The 19,447-nt window shown below is 40.4% G+C and overlaps 1 protein-coding gene across 2 annotated transcripts in view; it reads right to left on the bottom strand.

The window, feature by feature from the left end:
• Positions 1-19,447, bottom strand: part of Plcb1 (phospholipase C beta 1) — a 671,578-nt gene that overhangs the window by 52,874 nt on the left and 599,257 nt on the right. Inside the window, exon 32 of one of the 2 annotated variants that reach the window (XM_032904282.1) lies at positions 19,346-19,447. This exon is cut by the window's right edge and continues 16 nt beyond it. The exons of the other annotated variant lie outside the window; for it this stretch is intronic. Coding sequence (XP_032760173.1) covers positions 19,365-19,447 — 83 coding nt within the window. The 3' untranslated portion in view covers positions 19,346-19,364. The remainder of the gene's footprint in view (positions 1-19,345) is intronic. 2 annotated transcript variants of the gene reach the window in all.

The raw sequence follows: 19,447 nt of genomic DNA, 5'->3' as shown, positions 1-19,447 counted from the left end.
GCAGCTAACTCAGCACTTGGTCCTGCTTCACATGCTCCCCTCCGTTGTCACAATCCAGATTCATACAGTTAACCGCTCTTGTTGCATTGATACAACAGGCACAATCTCCTGACAGGTTAAGAAGTGTGCTTGGGTAAATGAAAGCAACAAGGGTCTTGAGAAAGCCATAGTGACTCTTTGGTAGTACCTAGGAGTGGGAGGTCACAGTGCCAATGGCACCTACAAACTTAGTCGCCAGGCATTACTAACGACTAATGCACAGGTTTTGAGTGTGGACTCACTGTTCCCAACTGACTTCTTACCTCAGTTCCTTGGTCTCACTTTATCTCACATGGTCCATCTGTCTTTCAAGATGCTCATCTCTCTTTGCTGTGTGCATTAATGTTGTTCTCTATTCTTCTTGGGAACAAAACTCTCCTGAAATAAGTGTAATTTGGAGCTCTAATCCTTATTGTACTGAAGTCCAGTTCTTCTCTCTATTCATCTAGTTACTGACATTTATTTATAGTGGTGAGGACTGAACTCAGTGTTTTGTGCATGTTAGGCAAGCCATCCTCAGTCTCGAAACCCAAATTTGATGGCTGTATGACAATCCAGTGCCCAACTGGGCACACGCCAGCTATGTGTCTATACTACTCTTTTTATGACCTCAAAATTACATGTGGTTTCTATCATACACTTTTCCATGTCCACTTCATGTAACCTCACTTCTCCTGGAGTTTTGAGAAGGCCATAAAATGTTTATTAATGAAGCAGATCCTGGATCCACTCAAATTTGGGCATCCAAACAAAATATTAAACAGAAAATTATAGCCATCATTTAAACCCATGCTGTGATGTTTTTGGGTTGATTTTGAAAGTGTTCTGGAAGCAGGGACTATCCTGAGGTCTTTGCTTGGTGTCTGAGGAGCGAGGAAAAGGAATAGGATATTACAAATTGATTGGTGGGTGTTTATTACCACATCCTCTTTTAGATCTCAGAATATTTTACTTTCTTTGCATCTATTTGACGTTTAGGAATTAAGAATTTCTTTTTCTAAAAAGGCAGATGACAGTAAGCATGGCGTGGTGGTATACTGCAAGGGCCATCTGCAGATAGAGCATTTCTTTGTCATCTTCTTTAGCATTTTTCACTATGTTGAAATGATTCATTATAATTGTATATAGAAAGTGCAAAGGAAACTCCTTCAGACTAAGCTGCTGTCTTGCTTCAATTCGCCCTGAGTTCCTCAGAAGGCGTGGAGCTTATCAACTTCTTTGGTGAGCATCTCCAATGTACCCTCTTCCCTGTGAGCTGCACAGTGGCCCATGTTTTTCTTGTTTTATGGTTGGAACACAGTTCTGCTAAATGTAGAGAGTCTCTCAAGCAACAGAAGGAGCTTGGCCTCCTGACCCCGATCTCTTTCTTTTGTGGAATCTGGAAACACACTTGTGTCTGTTCCATGTAATCTCATAAAGGGCTGTATCTCTTGGTTCTTCTGCATGCATGGGTAGGTTCCCAGCCAATCATATGGAATGAGTTCATACTGTTTAACCTTGAACATTAGTAACATTAGTAATATGTTCTTTCAGTGTTTAAGTGTGCATTGCCTGCTCTTAGTGGTTTTGTCCACATCTCACTAGGTTGACAGTGACACCTGTCTTAGGCTTTCACTGGCTGCTAAGAGTCACCATGACCAAGGCGACTCTTATAAGGGACAACATTTAATTGGGGCTCAAGTTCAGAGGTTCAGTCCATTATTATCAAGGCAGGAGCATGACAGCATCCAGGCGGGTATGGCACAAGAGGAGCTGAGGGTCTTACATACATCTTGTTCCAAGCCAACAGGAGAAGACTGTGTCTTCCAGGCAGCTAGGAGGAAGGTCTCAAAGCCTATTCTGACAGTGATACACATCCTCATCAACGACACACCGATTGCAACAGGGTACACCTCCTAGTAGTGCCACTCCCTGAGCTAGGCATAGTCAAACCACCACAATACCCATCACTCATTTGCTGAATGGAATTAGCATCTTATCATCTTGCTAGTTGAAACCGTATCCAACAATCGGATTATCTATGCCATGTAATACAACCAATAGAATTTCATGTTAAAAAAAAAAACCACCCAGGTCCTGAATGCTTTAAGTATTAACTGCAGGCTGTGGGGCCTGTAACTAGGTCACATATTGTGCTGAATGATTCTGACCTGTCCTTTGCCATTGGCTACACACATCAGTGTCAGATGGATACAAATATATCTCTAGAAAGAGACCAAAGTGTTGATCTACCAGGCGCAGACCTAGGATAGGACTGGCTCCCAGAATAACATTTGCAAATCAAACTGAAGTCAACTCAGCCCGGATTTAATTGCTTTGCTTAATATTTTCTTTGCATGTCAAAACCTGACAGAATCCACCCTCTTATATCTGTGACTCTCAACATAACATATATTAACTTGAGTTTTTGTATGCTTTTCTATTACCTCTAAATTTACAAGTTTTTCACCTATGCTAATACTAGATACATCAGTATAATGCATAGTATATGTCATAATACATACTATACTGTCTATAATATTACCATGTATATTATGATATATACTAATCAGTAAGGTTTATGCATAACAATTATCTGCCCTTCAATGTATATTATGAGCAGAACACATATCCCCCCTTACTTAGACAGAATTGTCAATAGTTGTATAAGTTTTGGGTATTTTTTTCTGTATCAGTAAAGAAATCCTCCCTTTTCTACAAGGCACGAAGTAGTGAACATTATCTTCTAAAGATTTAACAGCTTTATGCTTCACACTTAAGCCTTGACACACGTAGGTGTGGATTTTCTCATGTTGTGTTGGGCGTACGTTCATTTACATTTTCTTCATATTGATAACCCACGGCCCTGGCATCATGGATTGACAGGTCCTTTCTCTGCTAACGTCCAGAGTCAACTCTGTCACAGAGTTTCACACTGGGTGCAGTATTTTAAGTGTAACTTATTAGCACCAATGTTTAATGTGCCAAAATCCCATTGGTATCTTTAAGGTTCCACGTTGATGATTTTCATATGTGATAACATTTTACAGCTTAAAGTTACCTTAAAGTTCATTACCGCCTACCTCTTAGATCTCCGTTTTCTCACACACATTTGGGAATCTACTTAGCACATTCTACAAGTGTTGAGATAATTTTCTTGGCATTGTATTTCATCTATAAGTCAACTAGGACAAACTCTTTTTATACCGTTGACTCTTGGCATTCATAAGAATGTTATAATCAGGCTGGTTTGATGTTTGCAAGTTCTGATAGGTTTCTTTTATAATTTTCCATATTTGCCACTAGCATTATTGCCATATATAGGACATTTGCTAAGGCATTACAAGTAAAAGTTACGCTTAGTGCTTGCTCTTTATTTATGAAAATGCAGTTGATGTGTATGTCTCTTTTGACACCAGGCTACTTTCTAAGTGCTTATAAAGTAACTTTTGTGTACATGTTTTGAACAGACACACATCCTTACAAAGGCAGTCTTTCTTCAACAAAAATCTCAATGGCATACTGCATAGCTAGGATAGGGGAGACATTTAGGTCTAATAGGAATGGTAATCGCGACGCTTTTCTTGGATTGGATTAACACACACACACACACACACACACACACACACACACACACACACGAAAAGTGTCAAACTGTGTGCAAACACTCAAGTCCTCTAACGATAACTCTTTTTTCAGTGAGCTTTGTGTGTCAGTCACTGAGAGAAGAGTGTTGAACATTTTAAATACAGAGCTGGATGTACTAGTGCTGATGTTGGTAACACACATCTTTTGAGAGCACACAGTGGACACACACACACACACACACACACACACACAGGACATTTCAATTCTTGTATCCTCTTGGACAACAGGATGTTTTGTCATTCTGTAGTAGCCTTCACTTATTTTAACCTAAAAATCTGTTTTACTTGAGGGTTTCAATTAGTGTCTGACATAGTTTTCTTTACTTTTGATGTCTAACTTTCCTAAACTCCTCACATGTCCATTTCAAGCAGTGCAGTGTTGAATATTCTTTTAAGTGCAAGTGAATGACCTTTACTATTTGTCAGTGGGCCCTTGTGTGTATGCTGTAATTACTGATGCAGTGGGGTCTGAATTCATCACCTCACTTCACGTTTTTATCCTTTCCTTTCCTTCTCTGTTTATTCCTTCCTTTCCCCACTTCTTTCTGTTGTCCTGTGTTTTCTATCTCAGATTTTTCTGTTCTGCAGTTTATGATGCTACAACCTTTTTATTCTTTCAGCAAAAATTCCAATATCCATGAACTTACAGGCCAACTAATGCCTTCACACTCCTTCTGAGCAACACAGGGACTAATGTTTTAATATTAACTTCTTTCGAATGAATTGTGGCTTCATATCTTATTTCTATAATATAAACACACAAACTGTCATTATTTTCTTACATAGTCATCCTTTACATTCATTTGCTAATTAATCTCTGGGGTGCTGCTATTCAGTCTTCCTCTCTTCGGTCATTTTTCCTCTGACTTTTCTTATTGAAGGTTTGTTGGTAAGTGAACTAAGATTCACCATTGTTAGTGTGGCACAAATCCTGGATGGTCTTTTGTTTGTTTGTTTTGTTTTTGACTAGGCTTAAAACATTCTCATTGTTTTCTGTTCTTAAGTGATATTTTGGGTTTCTGAAATTTCACTAAGTTGGATCTGGATATGGAATTCTTTTAAAAAGTGTATCCTGTTTATGATTCTGACTCTATGAGTTCATGACCTCCGTTAATTCTAAGGACAAAGTTTTCAGAGCATCTCCTGCTTTCATTCTCTCACCTTCTCTCGTTCAATCTGTTATAACCCAAATATCTCTACTGTATTTCTGCGTGTCTTTGACATTCCTCAATATTATAGTAATTTTATTAACTGTCCATCTGTGACTATAGCTATGGATTGGATTTTATGTAGAACTGTGTTGTGCATTTATGGAAAAATCAATTTGTTTCAAGTTTGCTTCAACCTCATTTCAGTTCATGACTCACACTGCCAATCTTCCACACACCTGCTCTGTTGTCTCTCAGAATTCCCACATCTCTGTCTGGAGCCTTCTGCCTGCCTTCTGCTGCTCCCGTCCTTCTCACTCAGGAACTGTCCTTGTATGTAATGTGGTGAGATGGTTTGTCTTGGAAGTTTACATACAGTAGAAGTCTAAGGTACGGCTTAACGACTGATTCCTTTATAGACAAACAGATTATACCAGCAGCCCTGAGTAAGGTACACGTAGACCAAATAGTGGGTCGGTGAAGTTGTATGCATTCAGGCTTTCTCAGTTTCTGTGAGAAGCAGCCAGAAATCATGGCCTCCCAGGGAAAAGCAAGCAAGCAGGCAAGCAAGTGAACAAACAAACAAAAATTCCCTTTTCTTTTTATAGTACATCATGCCTTGAAAAGACTATTTTCTTGAAATTCTTTATAATAAGAGTTTTATTTTATTTTAAATTGATGCATGGTCAGAGTCTTTGTGGCTCCTCATTGCCCTGGCTTTAGGAAGTGTGTTTTTACAGGACACCTTGTGCTAGCTTCCCTTCCTCTTCTTCTGCTGTCCAAACACCTCAGCAGATACCCTCTGGGGGAAGCTCACTCTTGCTGCTTTGTGGGCAGTGTTTCCACTCAGAGGCTCCTCCTCTGGACAGCCCTGGCTTCTTTCTGTCTGTTGATGCCTTCAGACACCTTTTAATGCACCCTAAGCTTTCACTGTCTCTGTTTCTCTTTCTAGATGTTTTCGGAACTTAAATCATTTCCTGCAGTGGTGATTTAATCGAGCTACAAAGTTAAATTTTACTAGCATTCAGGTAGTTATAATTTTTGCATGAAAAAAATATACCGAAGTTTGTTCAAAACCGACTTTTAGATCATACCAGCCACAGATGTGGAGTTTTCTGCTGAGAGGAACACGTGACTTCAGGAGTCCTTCAGTATTACTGTGAGTCTAGTAAGAGCCAATCAAGCTTGAAGGGCTCATTAGCAGAAACACGATGGCATCAAGGAATCATAATGGCATCTTTTAGGCTGGAATGGAGGTTTGAAAAGCTAGAAATAGAAAGAGGGCACTTAGAGGAAGTGGATGCAGATGAACAGCCGGAGGAAAGTTTAGGATCCAACCATCTCCCACTTAAAAGAAACTTTTACTAGTAATAGATTCTTTACATTAAATTAAGAGTATTCTAAGCCATGAAGAAAATGAATGAATATGTTATTTTGGGAACATTGCAACCATGACACCCTACCCAATCCCAGCTCCCTTCCCATGTTAACTGTGTTTTAAGCTGGTAAATAAACGCCTATGACTTCTCTATTTCTTCACACGCTTGTCTCTGCTCACACACCCATGCTCAAACATCCTTTGTCTTACATTTCAATAACATTTATAGGCTGTATGGTATTTCTGTGTGTCTGGACATGTTTTTAATCAACTCTTCTGCTTGTCTGGCCACAGAACTCTCCAGTCAACCCTTTCAGAATTGTGAAGACATGGCTTTGCGTCACACCTCCCCATTATCTGTAGAGAAGCTGACCCCACGCTAGCCTTCAATTTGTCACCTACAGTTTTCTTTCTAAAAATGTTTGGAAATTGTCTCTTGCTTTTGATAGTGTTGATTTTTCTAGCTTGGGGGCTTTCTGTGGATCTCTTTCTGCTGCTGCTGTTCTTAGTATGCATGTTGGATCTTAATAATTAATCTGTGCCTGGAGTTGCAAAAATCTTTCCTATCCTAGCTCAATGATATTTGTATCCTTTGGTCTCCTTTGGACAACCTTCCCCCTAAGCTCCTGGCCCTGGGCATGTAGCTACATACTGCCATGTTACCTCCCAACCATTTGTTTGCATTCTAATTACTTAGTGATCTCCTATGTAGTTGTTTCCTCTTCTTTATCCTTCGATTCTTCTGTCTTTCATTATCATTTTAGGAGAATCATTAAGTGTCACTTCTCAAATATCCTACAGAAATACACAAGATTCCTGAAGCATCTCTGTATCAGTTATATAATATGATTCTATATTTTATGGTTTGTTTTATAGTATAACACACACGACAGTAACTGAATTCCTTTTCATTATATATTGTCAGTGTTTTATAATGAATGGATAGATGTTAAATTGTCAAATATTTCTATATGTAACCTCCATGCTACATAAGTAATTCACAAGATGGGATATACATAGGAAAAGAGAGTGGTTAGGAGTGGGGTTGCTGTCCAGACAAGAAGTCTGGAAGCTACACTATAGGCTGGCCTCACCACTCCATGAGTGGATTGCTCTGGCCTCTTTCTCTTTCTGGTAAATCAACACATCAGCCATGCTTAGGTCAGAGGCCTATCTTAGGATTGCAGGCCTAGGAATACCTCCTTTATCTCTGCCTTTGATGAATGTAAATTAAAATCCCCCCAGCCCATCAACATACTTTTATGTCAATAAGAGCACAGCCATTGTTTAAGTGCCAGCTATAAGCAGAAGTTCAGTGGGGGAAAGTCTCTATTAAGGAAGAGAGGGTGAAGCTGAGGAAAGACCATCCCTGCACACAGGGAGAAAGGAAGACATAGCCCTGAGGGGCGCACCAACAAGTATTGAATTAACAAGCTGCCCCCTCCGTGATTGTAAACCCATAGCAGTTAGAAATGAATAAAAGAGGGCCCAGTAAAGAGCCACTGGAACAAACAAGGCTGGCTGCAGACATCATCCTTCCCTTCAGCACTTGTGCAACACGGATGCAAAGGCTGATTGGAAAGAAAAGAGCCCGGAGTTTTAACTGGCTTTGTACTTCAATAGTGAGCATGCAGACAGCTAGGCAGAAAGGCCCAAGGACATGTGCTCAGTTGTGTCAGTTGTCAGACAGACTGACAAGTGTAAAAAGTACCATGTATGTGTTCAAAGAGAGCCCACACTGACGACAATGTGATTTTGTTGACTGTGTGTTCTAAGGATTAAAAGAGATGTTTTGTCAGAGTTCATGTCAAAGCAATGAGCTGCTGTGCCTTTATGTCTACACAACCACCCCACCCCACTCCATCTCACTTCATGTATACACAGGCACATGCACACGCACATGCACACTCATACACACACATGCACACACACACATACTCACACGCATACACACATATACATACACATGCACATGCACATGCACACATGCACATGCGCGCACACACAGACACACACAGACACACACACACACACACACACACACACACACACACACGAGTCAACCTTCTGTACTCATGAACTCTGTATTTGTGGATTCAACCAATCATGGATCAGAAATGTTTGAAACAAAATTGGATTTGTACTGACAATATTTAAATGTTCGCTCTTCTCAGTGATCTTTAAATACTGACAATAACATTTATCACCACCCGCATTCATATTGTATTAAGAATTAAAAGTGGGTTGCAGATGATTTAAAGTATATGGAAATATGGAAGCAATGTGCAATTCGAAGCTAATACCATGTCAATGTATATAAGATGCATAAACATCCATAGATGTTGGTACCTGTGGGTGGCCCTGCAAGCACTTTCTTATGGATCCTGAGTTATCAGTACATATTCAAGTGTCGATCCATTGATAGATGAATTGCTGGCTATGGAGTGCTTCTTTTAAATTAACTGCTTGTTAGGTAGAAGTTATAAGAAAAAATTCCCAACTAGTCTCTTTTACTCATCCATAAGTAAGAATTTTATTTACAAGATTAGCTATCTAGGTGTTGAGGGTTTTAATGTGTAGCCTTTAGGTTTTACAATTCTGTTAGCTTTAATGCTCATGCGGAATGCTCCCAAAGGCCAGAATCCATACAAGGACCAACATGTAACCCAGCTGAGGACACCACCCATTATTCTTCATCCTGGGCTCTCAGAAAAATCTCACACAGCAGCTTTTGCCATGTTTTAGTTTCACCAATAAGATTTAAATAATGCTTACAGATTTCGGACATGACAGTGTTGTGGGCATGAGCTATGAACAGTTAGGCACAGAGTTCAAGGGAAAAGAATACAGGTCGTGAACTCCCAGCTGAGCTTAAGTGCGAGCCAAGCGAGAGAAGAGGGAGTATGCATGGGTCACATGCAAAGTGTTGCTATGACTGGGGCCTGGCAAGGGCAGACATTACGTGTCATCATCTCTTTGGCAGTAGCAGCCATATACTGGAATATGGCCACAAAAGTAGATGTCAAGAGTCAGTTCACTTTTTAATAGAAATATTTTGTTATTTTTAAGGTACATTAACGACTTCCTAATGTTTTCTTTCTGTCCTATGAGTGGGTTTGTGTTTGTGTGTGCAATTATTTTGTTAGAGAAGATATTATTAAGATATTCTGAGTTTTTAAGAATAAAACAGTTTTAATTATATATTAGGGTGGTTGTCATAAATGCATTTGTCCAGCATGCTTGAGAACCATGAAACTTGAGAAAAGAAAATTCTCACCTTAACTAAGCAGACTCAAGCCTGTTAGCAATGGAAACAAGAATGCATTTTTTACAAAATAGGAGATTTTAAAGTTTTTCTTAAAATACTGCCAAACCTTTCTATGAAAGTATAAACACAGCAGAGAAAACTAAAAGAGAAAGTCAGAAAATGCTGGTGTTACCTCAGCCATATGCCTCTTATTCCCAAGGACCTAGGCGTTCACGAAGCTTTTGTTATTTGCCTCCTTATAAACATCTGTCTGTCACAGCAGGTGTTGGGTCATGAGAGGACATGGTGTCCAGGAAGTCTGAAATTAGGTTAGAAATCTCCCAGGTGACCAATTCTCTTTCAGTTGACTCACATAGCTCACTGCACCTAGCACAGCTCCTGAACTGCCTGTCTGTGATATGGCTGGGACTTCAGTCACACAGAGATATCCCTAAACGTGGTCATTGAAGATGCAAGGACCACAGGTCCAGTGAAGGAACAGAGAGGAGCAGCGATTCCCTTTCTAACTGACAGAGGAATCAGACCATTTCCTTAGCTGCTCTGAAATTCTGCTCCCTACAAAATTGGTGGCCCTATTTCTTGTGTGGGTCATTCTCCAAGTTAGAAGCTGTCCCTCCCATTTCTTTGCTTCCCTACATGGAGGGTAAATCTATTACAGATCTCCGTGTATCTTCTGGAAGAGCAGCACTGCAGTACTGACCTGCAAACCTTCCTTCTATGTCCTCTCAGGGACTAGCACCTCACTACTGGGTTAGACTTACTCATCTCTGGAGACCAGAAAAGCCTGGTAGAACTCACTGTGTGAGCTCATGGTCCTGTAGAACTGACATGAATCAGCATACCATCACAATGGGGATTCTTTTTTGCTTGTTACTACGCTTTGGGTACCACACTCAGAATGTCATTTCCCATTACTGGGGCATACAACACTTCCCTACCCTCCTGAGGAAAGGATGTGGAGAGCTATGAACCAGTTAAGACTTTTTCCATTTTGTGGCCCAGAAAGGCATACAGGACAACACAAAACTTCACCTCTTACTCTATTTTCTTCCCCTTTCCCTTCTACATCCAAGTCTACAGTTGGAAGGTCTGGGCTCTCCTCATTCTCTATTCCTTGTCCCTGGTGCCACTGTCTTTGCAGTCTTTGAGAGACTGCGGTCTCTCAAGCTGGTTACTGGACTGAAATGCTCTAAAGGAACTGAGAGGAATCTCTTGCAATCCTATATTTCAGGATGTGTATTCCATCACCGAAAACCTCCTTTATTAGGGGCCTCATCCTTTCCTAGAAGAACTCCTCCTCGGGTGTAAAGCTATTGCTCACAGTGGGAAAAACAATAATTTATTTTGTGCAAAACGCTTCCCTTACATCATCGGGTGGAATGGATTCTAATTACTGAAACTAGCGTTAGCCTCCTATTGTGTGGTAGATGTCTCAGTAGGGCAGCCGGGCATGGAGCTTTATGCTGTAGGAGATCATGTTGTAAATACTGTCACTAGAAGGCACCAAACAGCAAAGGAAAACAACCTAGAATTCAGGTGGTATCTTCAGGTGTGGTTGAACTTACATTTTATGATTGTCCTGCTTATATACGCATTAAGATATTGTCTATGAAGAGAAAAGCCCTCCTGACTACTGTGAAGGCAGGTGAAAGCATCTTCCTTGGTCTTTTCTTTGGTTACCATCTCCTTTATTTCCTCATGTCAAACTACACTCAGCTATGAATTACAAGGACTTACTAACTTCTTGGCCTCTGAGTTTCCCCCTTATTCCGTTCTCCCATGACTCTTGTAGAATTCAGCTTCCTTCAGTCTAAACTTTGAGAAGCATGTCAGATGACCTGTCTTTCATTGCCTGCCTCATCCTGATCCAGTGTCATCTAGACTCCATTTCTACTTTCCACCAATTGACCAAAATTAATGAAGCTACTGACAACTTCCTGGCTACTGAAGTCTTCCGTGGCTATAATTTGAGTAAGCCAATCACATTTTCAGAGCAGGAAATTTGGTCCCAGTGTCAGAGGTGGGATACTTAGGAAGTGACAGATCAATGGACTGATAGGTTGTGAGAGGGGTGGCTTGTGAAACCATCTTGCTATGTAAAGACTCTGCTACAGTGTGCTCCATCAAGACAGGCTCAGTGGATGCTTGTCAGAAGTTAGTGGTGCATTCTGGGACTCCTCAGCCTCCAGAAATGTCAGCTGAATAAACTCTGTTCTGCATCAATGAGCCACTCTGGAAGAACATGTTGTAGTAGCAGAAAGCATACTTAACAGAGCAGCTTCAGAAAGTGGGAAGTTCTCTTCATGCTGACATGGTTGTACTCTTGTTTCCCTGCTATTCTAGATTTCTCCCCCATCTTCTAGACCTTTCCTTATATCTTTCCTTTCCATTTTCTTTTTGCCAGATTTTAAATGTTCTCTTTTTTCCAAAATACATCAAGGATTTTATGCATCCAGACATAAATTTGGGTGGATTGTGGTATCCTTAATCCTCCCTTTCTCCACCAATATTTTAGCATACAAATCGCACTTGGGAGAAAGGATACAAATTTTAAACCATTTAATCATTTCTGCTTGAACCCCTCCACCTGTACATACCTCAAGAAGTATTATAATGACACCAAAAGTCATAAGCAGGGCTCTGCTCAGAGAACACATACACTGCAGAGTTAATCTCAAGAGCAGGGCTAGGATAGGTCAGCTAGTGCTGCCAATCGTTCTTACAGAACGTTGAGGAAGTCATTTTAACTTCCTGGTCCTCACATTTCAGAGCTCACAGCTATGATTTAGCCTTAGCTTTGGGTAGAGATTGAAGTTGAACTCTTCCAAATGCAAACTCATTTTTCAAAGTCTGAATAACTCCAGACATGCTAGAAGATGACGTGGAAGGGTGACATTGGAGAGATATGCGTCTTGTAAGAAAGTCACATTTCATCCCCAAACTGCTTCTTCCCCTGGGATCTATTCAACTTCACTTATGGCCACATGAGCGTTTTAGAAGATTGAAAGAGAAACAGCACATTTTATACAAATGAACTGAGAAAGTGTTGACTTGGCATCGGTCACCAGCACGTTGAGCCTCCACAATGGGAAGATTGTCAATGTGATGGCTGAGGCCATTTTTTGATAGACATGTTGCTGACTGGGCTACAGAACTGTTGCCAAGACTGGACTTTTGTTTTAGGGGACTCTGGTTTTCCTAAAATAGTGCCTTCTGGTGACCTGGGAGATGACTGTTTCGAAAGATACTACAACCTTTCCCTGTTGTGGGATGAAATGCCTGTGAAAAGTAATACGATTCCATAGGACATCTTGTTTTGTTTATAATGAATGGGTGCTATGGTTTAAATATGATTTGTCCCCATGTGAAACCCATGGTGAGATCTAATCTCCATTATGAGCTATTAAGAAGCAGAATAAGGTGAGACATTCAATAAGAGATTAAGGTTCTGCCTTCAAGAATGGCTTAATGCACACGTGACTAGGGGATTAATGAGATATCTTAAGAACAAACACAGGATTGCTGCAAAAGCTTATTCCCTGTCTCTCACCATGTGATGCCCTTTTCTACCTTGGAACTCTGCCAGCAACCAAGTCATCATCAGATGTGGCCTCTGGACCTCAGATCAGAACCATGAGCTGCAGTAAACCTCTTAACAGCTCATGTAGCCAGTGTATTTATTGTGTTACGAACAACAGAAGTAGATTACAACAGTGATAATCATCTTTCTACAGTGGCAAGCTCCAGCAGAAACTTTGTATAAATTCTAGGGAAACCCTGTGCTAGGAAACATAGAGTTCAAGCCAGTGGTGTGCTGACATGTGTTTAACAAGGAGCTTTTCTAGAAAGAAAAAGTATCCTATTCATAGAGCTTGGTATTTCTCATGGTATAAGTTCTTGTACGATGTCCAACTTTAAACAATCAAATAGATGATTTTGCACAAGGGTTGGGGGAAAATACTATTATAACCACAATACAGATCCTAAATGTAAAAATATATATTGATAATGATGGAAACTTGTAAATAATCAGTAAGTGCTGACTTTGGAGTATTAGCTATATTTTCTTTTAATATAATTTATTTATTTCTAAGTTTATGCAATGAAAAAGTAACAATAGTCATATTTAACAATTAAAACAAAATCTCTGGAAAATTAAAAATAGACTTTAGTATGCTGGTTTGTCGTCAAAAAATAAAATGAAATTACTGCTTGCTTACATAATGCACTTGACGTGCATGAAATTGGCATGTTGGTTCAAGCGTTTTTACACTTGTCAATGTGCTAGCATGTTGTGTTATGTATAGATACATAACTCCAAAAGAGTGACTAAAGTTATCAGGAGCTACAGAGGTGACACTTTGACTTGCATATGAACAATACATTTCCTTTTCTATGAAAAGTAAATCATGGGTAGACATCTGTTTATTGAATGATGTGTGATACCATCTAAACTGTGTCATCTGAATTTGAATACTGAAACCCTAGTTCAAGGATTGTGACTATATTTAGATGAAGAGAAACAGACAGCACGGGACATGCCCCGTTTTCACGCCAAAGCAAGGTCACGTGAAGACATTAGTGAGTCTTTCTTTCCAAGCCTGGAATCTAAAACCATCTCCACAGATACCTTGATCTTAGAGTTATGGACCCCTCAACAAGGAAAAAGTATTTTTGCTTTAAGCTCTAATCTGTGGTATTTTGTAACAGAATCCTGAGCCCATGAATACAACAGAAACAATAAGACTGTACATAGCCCCACGATACCAACATGATGCTCATATCTAGGCTGTTTCTCAAGCTGTGGGTATTACCTTCTGTCTGCTCTTGTGCCTCAGACTTCAACTCCGTCCTCTGGGTCTCAGTTAAACCCTTGCCATCTTGGATATGCCACCCACACTTATGGTTTTCCCAAGTAACTTCTTTTCTCTCCCCCTATGAGCAACTTTTGTTTCTTTGTTGTTTTGGCCTGTTTTTAACTTATGGTGATTCTCCTGCTTCAGCTTTCCAAGGGCTGGGGTTATAGGTCAAGCCACCACCTTGAGTTTACAAAAACCTTTTTATAATGATAATCGTAGTGGGTGTGGCCAATGCATATCCTTTGTAGGCAGATGGCCACACACCGGAAATTAAGCCGATAATCAAAACTGCACTGACCACTCAGACACTAACACTTAAGTACCTGAAGAAAGCCCTGTAGGACACTTCATCATGGGAGACAACCTTCCACTGGACACAAGGCACCATTTTATTTTCCCAGTTGAAAACTCAAAGCCTGCTATGTAATAGACATCTTTTAGTTGAATTAATGAGGTAAACAGAGGACATTGTTCACCCAACTATAGCTTTGTAAAGGAATCAGTTCCCATAGGCCGGAGACTAAGCAAAGACACTGGACTCTATTGTCCATGGGTACAAAATTGAAAACAAACTATTTTCATTTTCTCCAGGATGAGAACACCGATATACATCATTAAGATATAATTATAGACTCCATCTCTCTGTGGTTAGCTCAGAAGAGCATTATCGATTCTAATTTATTTTTCTAGGCCATCGAGGCTCCGTTGCTCTATCAGTGACCCTATGGACTCATTAAATCTTTCAGTATGATATTTATGCAGCTGTTTAATGAGTCCTCCAACACCTTCAATTCTCTGAATCTCATGCCTATTATTTTAAAGGTAAACGTCTCACTTTAATTAATCATATCCTTCATGGACTCAAAGGAGATCACAGAAAGGTTACAGAACTTTCTGTTGGGGAAAAGATTCTTTGTTTCCACATTTAAAGGTCTTCAAAGACACACTGCAGTTCTTAGAGGCCCCTTTAAGTGTTTAGACATCCTTACTCTCAGAGAAATTCCTTTATTTCTTGCTTAAATCTTTCTAAATGTAACCCAAAGTACTTGCATTGCTTCTGTTGTCAGAGAAGAAGCGGGCTAAGGGATCATAGACTCCAGAGAAGCCCATTCCTGCTGTGTGAGAGACACTTAAATACAATCTAGAAGAAGATGGCCCTCTTTTATGATGGTTTCAGCTTTTCTAGTATCCTAAGGGGAAACTTAGGGTATAATAAATGTAACTTCAAAGGATACATGAAAGCCAATTGTTTAACAAATAAAACGAGGCCCATAGCAAAGCCTACACATTATCCCTTCATATAACTAGCCCCGCATACACATTAGCTCCTAGTATACACTAGCCCCTTATACATACTAGCTCCTAGTACATACTAGCCCCTTTCTAGAATACTTCAGAAGAAAGCTTAATTAACAAGGATGCTTACAGAGAGCTGGGGTTGCAGCAGATTTTGCTAAGAGGAGTGTGAGACGCCTAGGGAGCCAAACCCATTTAGTCTCTGGTTTGAAGTCAGCTCCTACAGATTGTGCTAAAGGTGAGTAGGGGCGTGGCCATTGGTGAGGATGGTCACTGACCCTCTCACATCTCTGCTTCCTCAAGTGTACAGCAGAGAGGACAAGAAGACAGCACAGGTGACATGGTCAGAAGGCCTTGATAAGAGTGCATATTGGATAAATGCTATTATTAGGATAAAATTTAATACATTTTATTGCTTGTAGTTGACTTTTAATATATACGCCAAATCATGAAGGAGCTGGGTGTTCTATTCTTTGCCAAAGGGTGTTCCCTTTAGTATTTTGGGGAATGGGACCTTCAATAGGTCCTTAACATTTTAAAAGGTTCGTCTTATTTGGATCATGTCACTTATGATTCTATGTGAGTGCTATGCCCTTGAAGTCCAGAAGAAGATGTCAGATCCTTTGAGGGCAGTGTTCAAGGCATTTGTGAGCTCCTTGACATCATGGGTGCTAGGAACTGAACTTGGGTCCTCTGTAAGAGCAGTGAGCTTTCTCACCTGCCAAGCCATCTCTCCAGCTCCCCCTCAGCTTCTTATCTAAGATTTGCATCCACACAGGGTGGATATGCGTAAGAGTCTGCTAACCCTTCTCTTTCACTATTACAAAGAGAAGTTTCAAGGATTACTAGTTGGGGATTTACCTCAGTGGTAGTGCGCTTGCCTAACAAGCCCAAGGCCCTGGGTTTGATCCTCAGCTCCGAGGGGATTTCAGCAATTTCCTTCCATATAATCAAGGATTACTAGAAGTCTGGTCTCCCTGTTCAGCTCCATCTATTGATCTCCAGCTAATAACTAGGAATGCACTTTTTCATCAGTGATGAAAGTGTGCACTCATAATTCTAAAACCATGAACATCAGCTACTGCATACAAGTACTCCTGGGAACCACCTTCTTTATATCACAAGCTGTACGTGCTACTAGCTTTAATTAATTTGCTCCTTTCCTAGTTGGTATGTGGAAATAGAAGTATTTAATGACAAATAAACATTTTGGGAAAATTAAAATTGGAAGAAAAATTGGCTTTCTATATACTGCTACGTAAGAACAGTTTGTATTTTTTTTTAACTATAAAATACTATAATTGGCTTTCTTCTGGTTTAGCAGTGAGACCTATTTTTCATAAGAAGTGTGAGGTTGGTTTATTTTTACATCACCCTTTGTCTCTGAGCAGCTAAAGGGAACAAACTAACAATGTGATTAAAGATTTTTTTGGAAGTCTAGGTATTATGGGAATAACCTTTTAACAGATAAATCAGTTTGGCCCTCTGTTTATTTGGTTGGTTGTTTCTTTGCTGTGTGCCAGGCAGGAGGTCAGTTGTTATTCTGAAGGGAATGAAGTTGTAAATGAGGCCATCAGAAGCTGAATGCAATACTAGGACAAAACATAGCATGCACAGTCCCTATGCATTTGCTTTGGACAGAAAGCTCAGGTCCTGCATTTTTAGGGTCACTGTCATTTGTAAATTTTGAGAGAATCTAGAGTTCTATTCAGCATATAAAATGTCTCACAATGGCTCTCAAAATAAAGTCAGTGAGATAGTTCAGCTGCTAAAGATGCTAGCTGCCAAGGTGGACCTGAGTTTGATCCCTGGGACTCACAGAGTAGAAAGGATCAAGCAGTCCTTTGACCTCCACACAATGCTGCGGTACCCACCTTTCATGAAAAGAAGGAAACCACCAGTCTGCAACAAACCCATGAGAACTAAGCCTTAACATTTAGATGCAAATGAGGAGGGTGCTCCTACGTTCCCCTTGGCCTTTGCCTGCACAAGATGGAAATCTGTGTAAGTCAGATCTCCTTTTCCCTTAGAATGAGATCTATCACTGGGTCACATAGGGACAATCACTGATGAGAGGGTGTGGTCAGAGTCAGGACTAGGCTCTAACTTTGTCCTCAAATACTCTCTGTCTTTCTCTGTGTCTCTCTGTCTCTGTCATCTCTGTCTTTCTCTGTGTCTCTGTCTCTCTCTGTCTGTCTCTCTCTGCCTCTCTCTCTCTCCCTCTCTTCCTTCCTCCCTCCCTCTCTCATTTCCTTTCACTCCCCAAGAGAAAATAATATCGAAGGTTTATGATTAGATAAAAACAAAATTCAAGTTTAGAAGTAGCTTACAGCTTTTTCCATATACTAAAGACAGGATGTAGAAATGTTCTAGAACTCTGGCAGTCATATCATGGTCACAGAAAATGAGGGCCACCTGGTTAGAAAAGCAGATTCTTCTACCCAACTAGACCTCTTGGATCAGGATATGGACTTAACAGGATCCCCACATAATTCACAGCCCCATTAAGATGTGGTCAGCACTGAGCCAAAGCAAGTGTCAAGGACAGCTGTTGCAGGGTCTTACCTCCCCTCCTTGCAAGAGTTGGCAGCCATTTTGGAATATGTTTTTATATTGCATCACAGATCAACAGATATTTGGAGAAAAAAATGTTTCCAGTCTCATTGTAGAACTCAATTTTTGTTATCTTAGAAAAGAATCTTGCCATTAAAAAGATTATTTTATTTTAATATTTTTTAATCTACCAATCCCCTATTAAGTATTACTATGAATCATAATACAATATTTCAGTACATGCACATGGCATGTGTGTATTAGGTCAAAATAATTGGCATACCCATCACTTCAAACATATTCTGGGGTGTGTGTGTGTGTGTGTGTGTTGATCACATTCAAAATCCTGTCTACTAATTATTTTGCAGTACACAATTAAATATTGTTGGTCATAATTAACAAGGCTACTGTGCTGTTAGAAATTTGACTTTTTTTTTTTAAATCACAAGGATGTCTCATGTCTCAACCCAAATGCACACCCTCTGGAATGGCACAGAGCAGTTTTCAGATTAGTTTAAGGAATACAATAGATTGTTACAAATCAACTGCCAGCTAAAATCCTCCATTGAAAGTTCAGACCTGCATTTTTCTCCAATCTCTCGCTGCTGACCCAGAATTCCTGGGGCAGGGGTGTGATCTAGTGCTCTTGCTTCTATGAAGTCAGGACTAAGAGCTGCCCTCTTAACTTCAAATGCCATTCGATAATAAATTAACTTTGTAGAATTTTTACAAGGAATCCTATGGTGCAGAGTAGAATGGGTTAAGACTCCCTGAGAGACTGCTCCTGTGCTCTTGGTGGGGGTTGCGGAGCGCTGTGTAGAAACGGAGTTAGTGGGAGTCACTGGAAAATACACTTTCAGACTGGGAAGAAGAGTTGAAGAGCAAGAAAGAAGGAAAGCAAGATTTAGAAAGGGAAGCCAATTTCATAAACAGAAGTAAACGGAAGAAAGAAAGGGAGTTTATGTTGGTTGGAAAGAATGCAAAGACGGAGAAGGCAATACCAGAGGAGTACAGGAAAGGCCAAGGAAGACATTCCAGATGTGCCAGAAACTCCACAGGAAACAGAAGGCACTGTGGAGGAGGGAGGGTGAGGACCGAACAGGCAAGGCCACGCTGCCTGCACAGGGCATGGCCACATACCACCCTTCTCTCAAAAGGGCCCTCCCACCCAGTCCTACCTGGCTAGAAGGACGGTGCTCACCACTTGAGAGCTTGAGGGTTGGGGGGAGTAAAGTTGGGGGGAACAGAGGGATCCTCATGGCAACTTTCCGACAAGACTG

The sequence above is a fragment of the Rattus rattus genome, chromosome 5, assembly GCF_011064425.1.
Source record: "Rattus rattus isolate New Zealand chromosome 5, Rrattus_CSIRO_v1, whole genome shotgun sequence".
NCBI classification, from domain to species: domain Eukaryota; kingdom Metazoa; phylum Chordata; class Mammalia; order Rodentia; family Muridae; genus Rattus; species Rattus rattus.
Note: the sequence above shows the minus strand (reverse complement) of the source record. Positions and strands in the feature narration are given on the sequence as shown.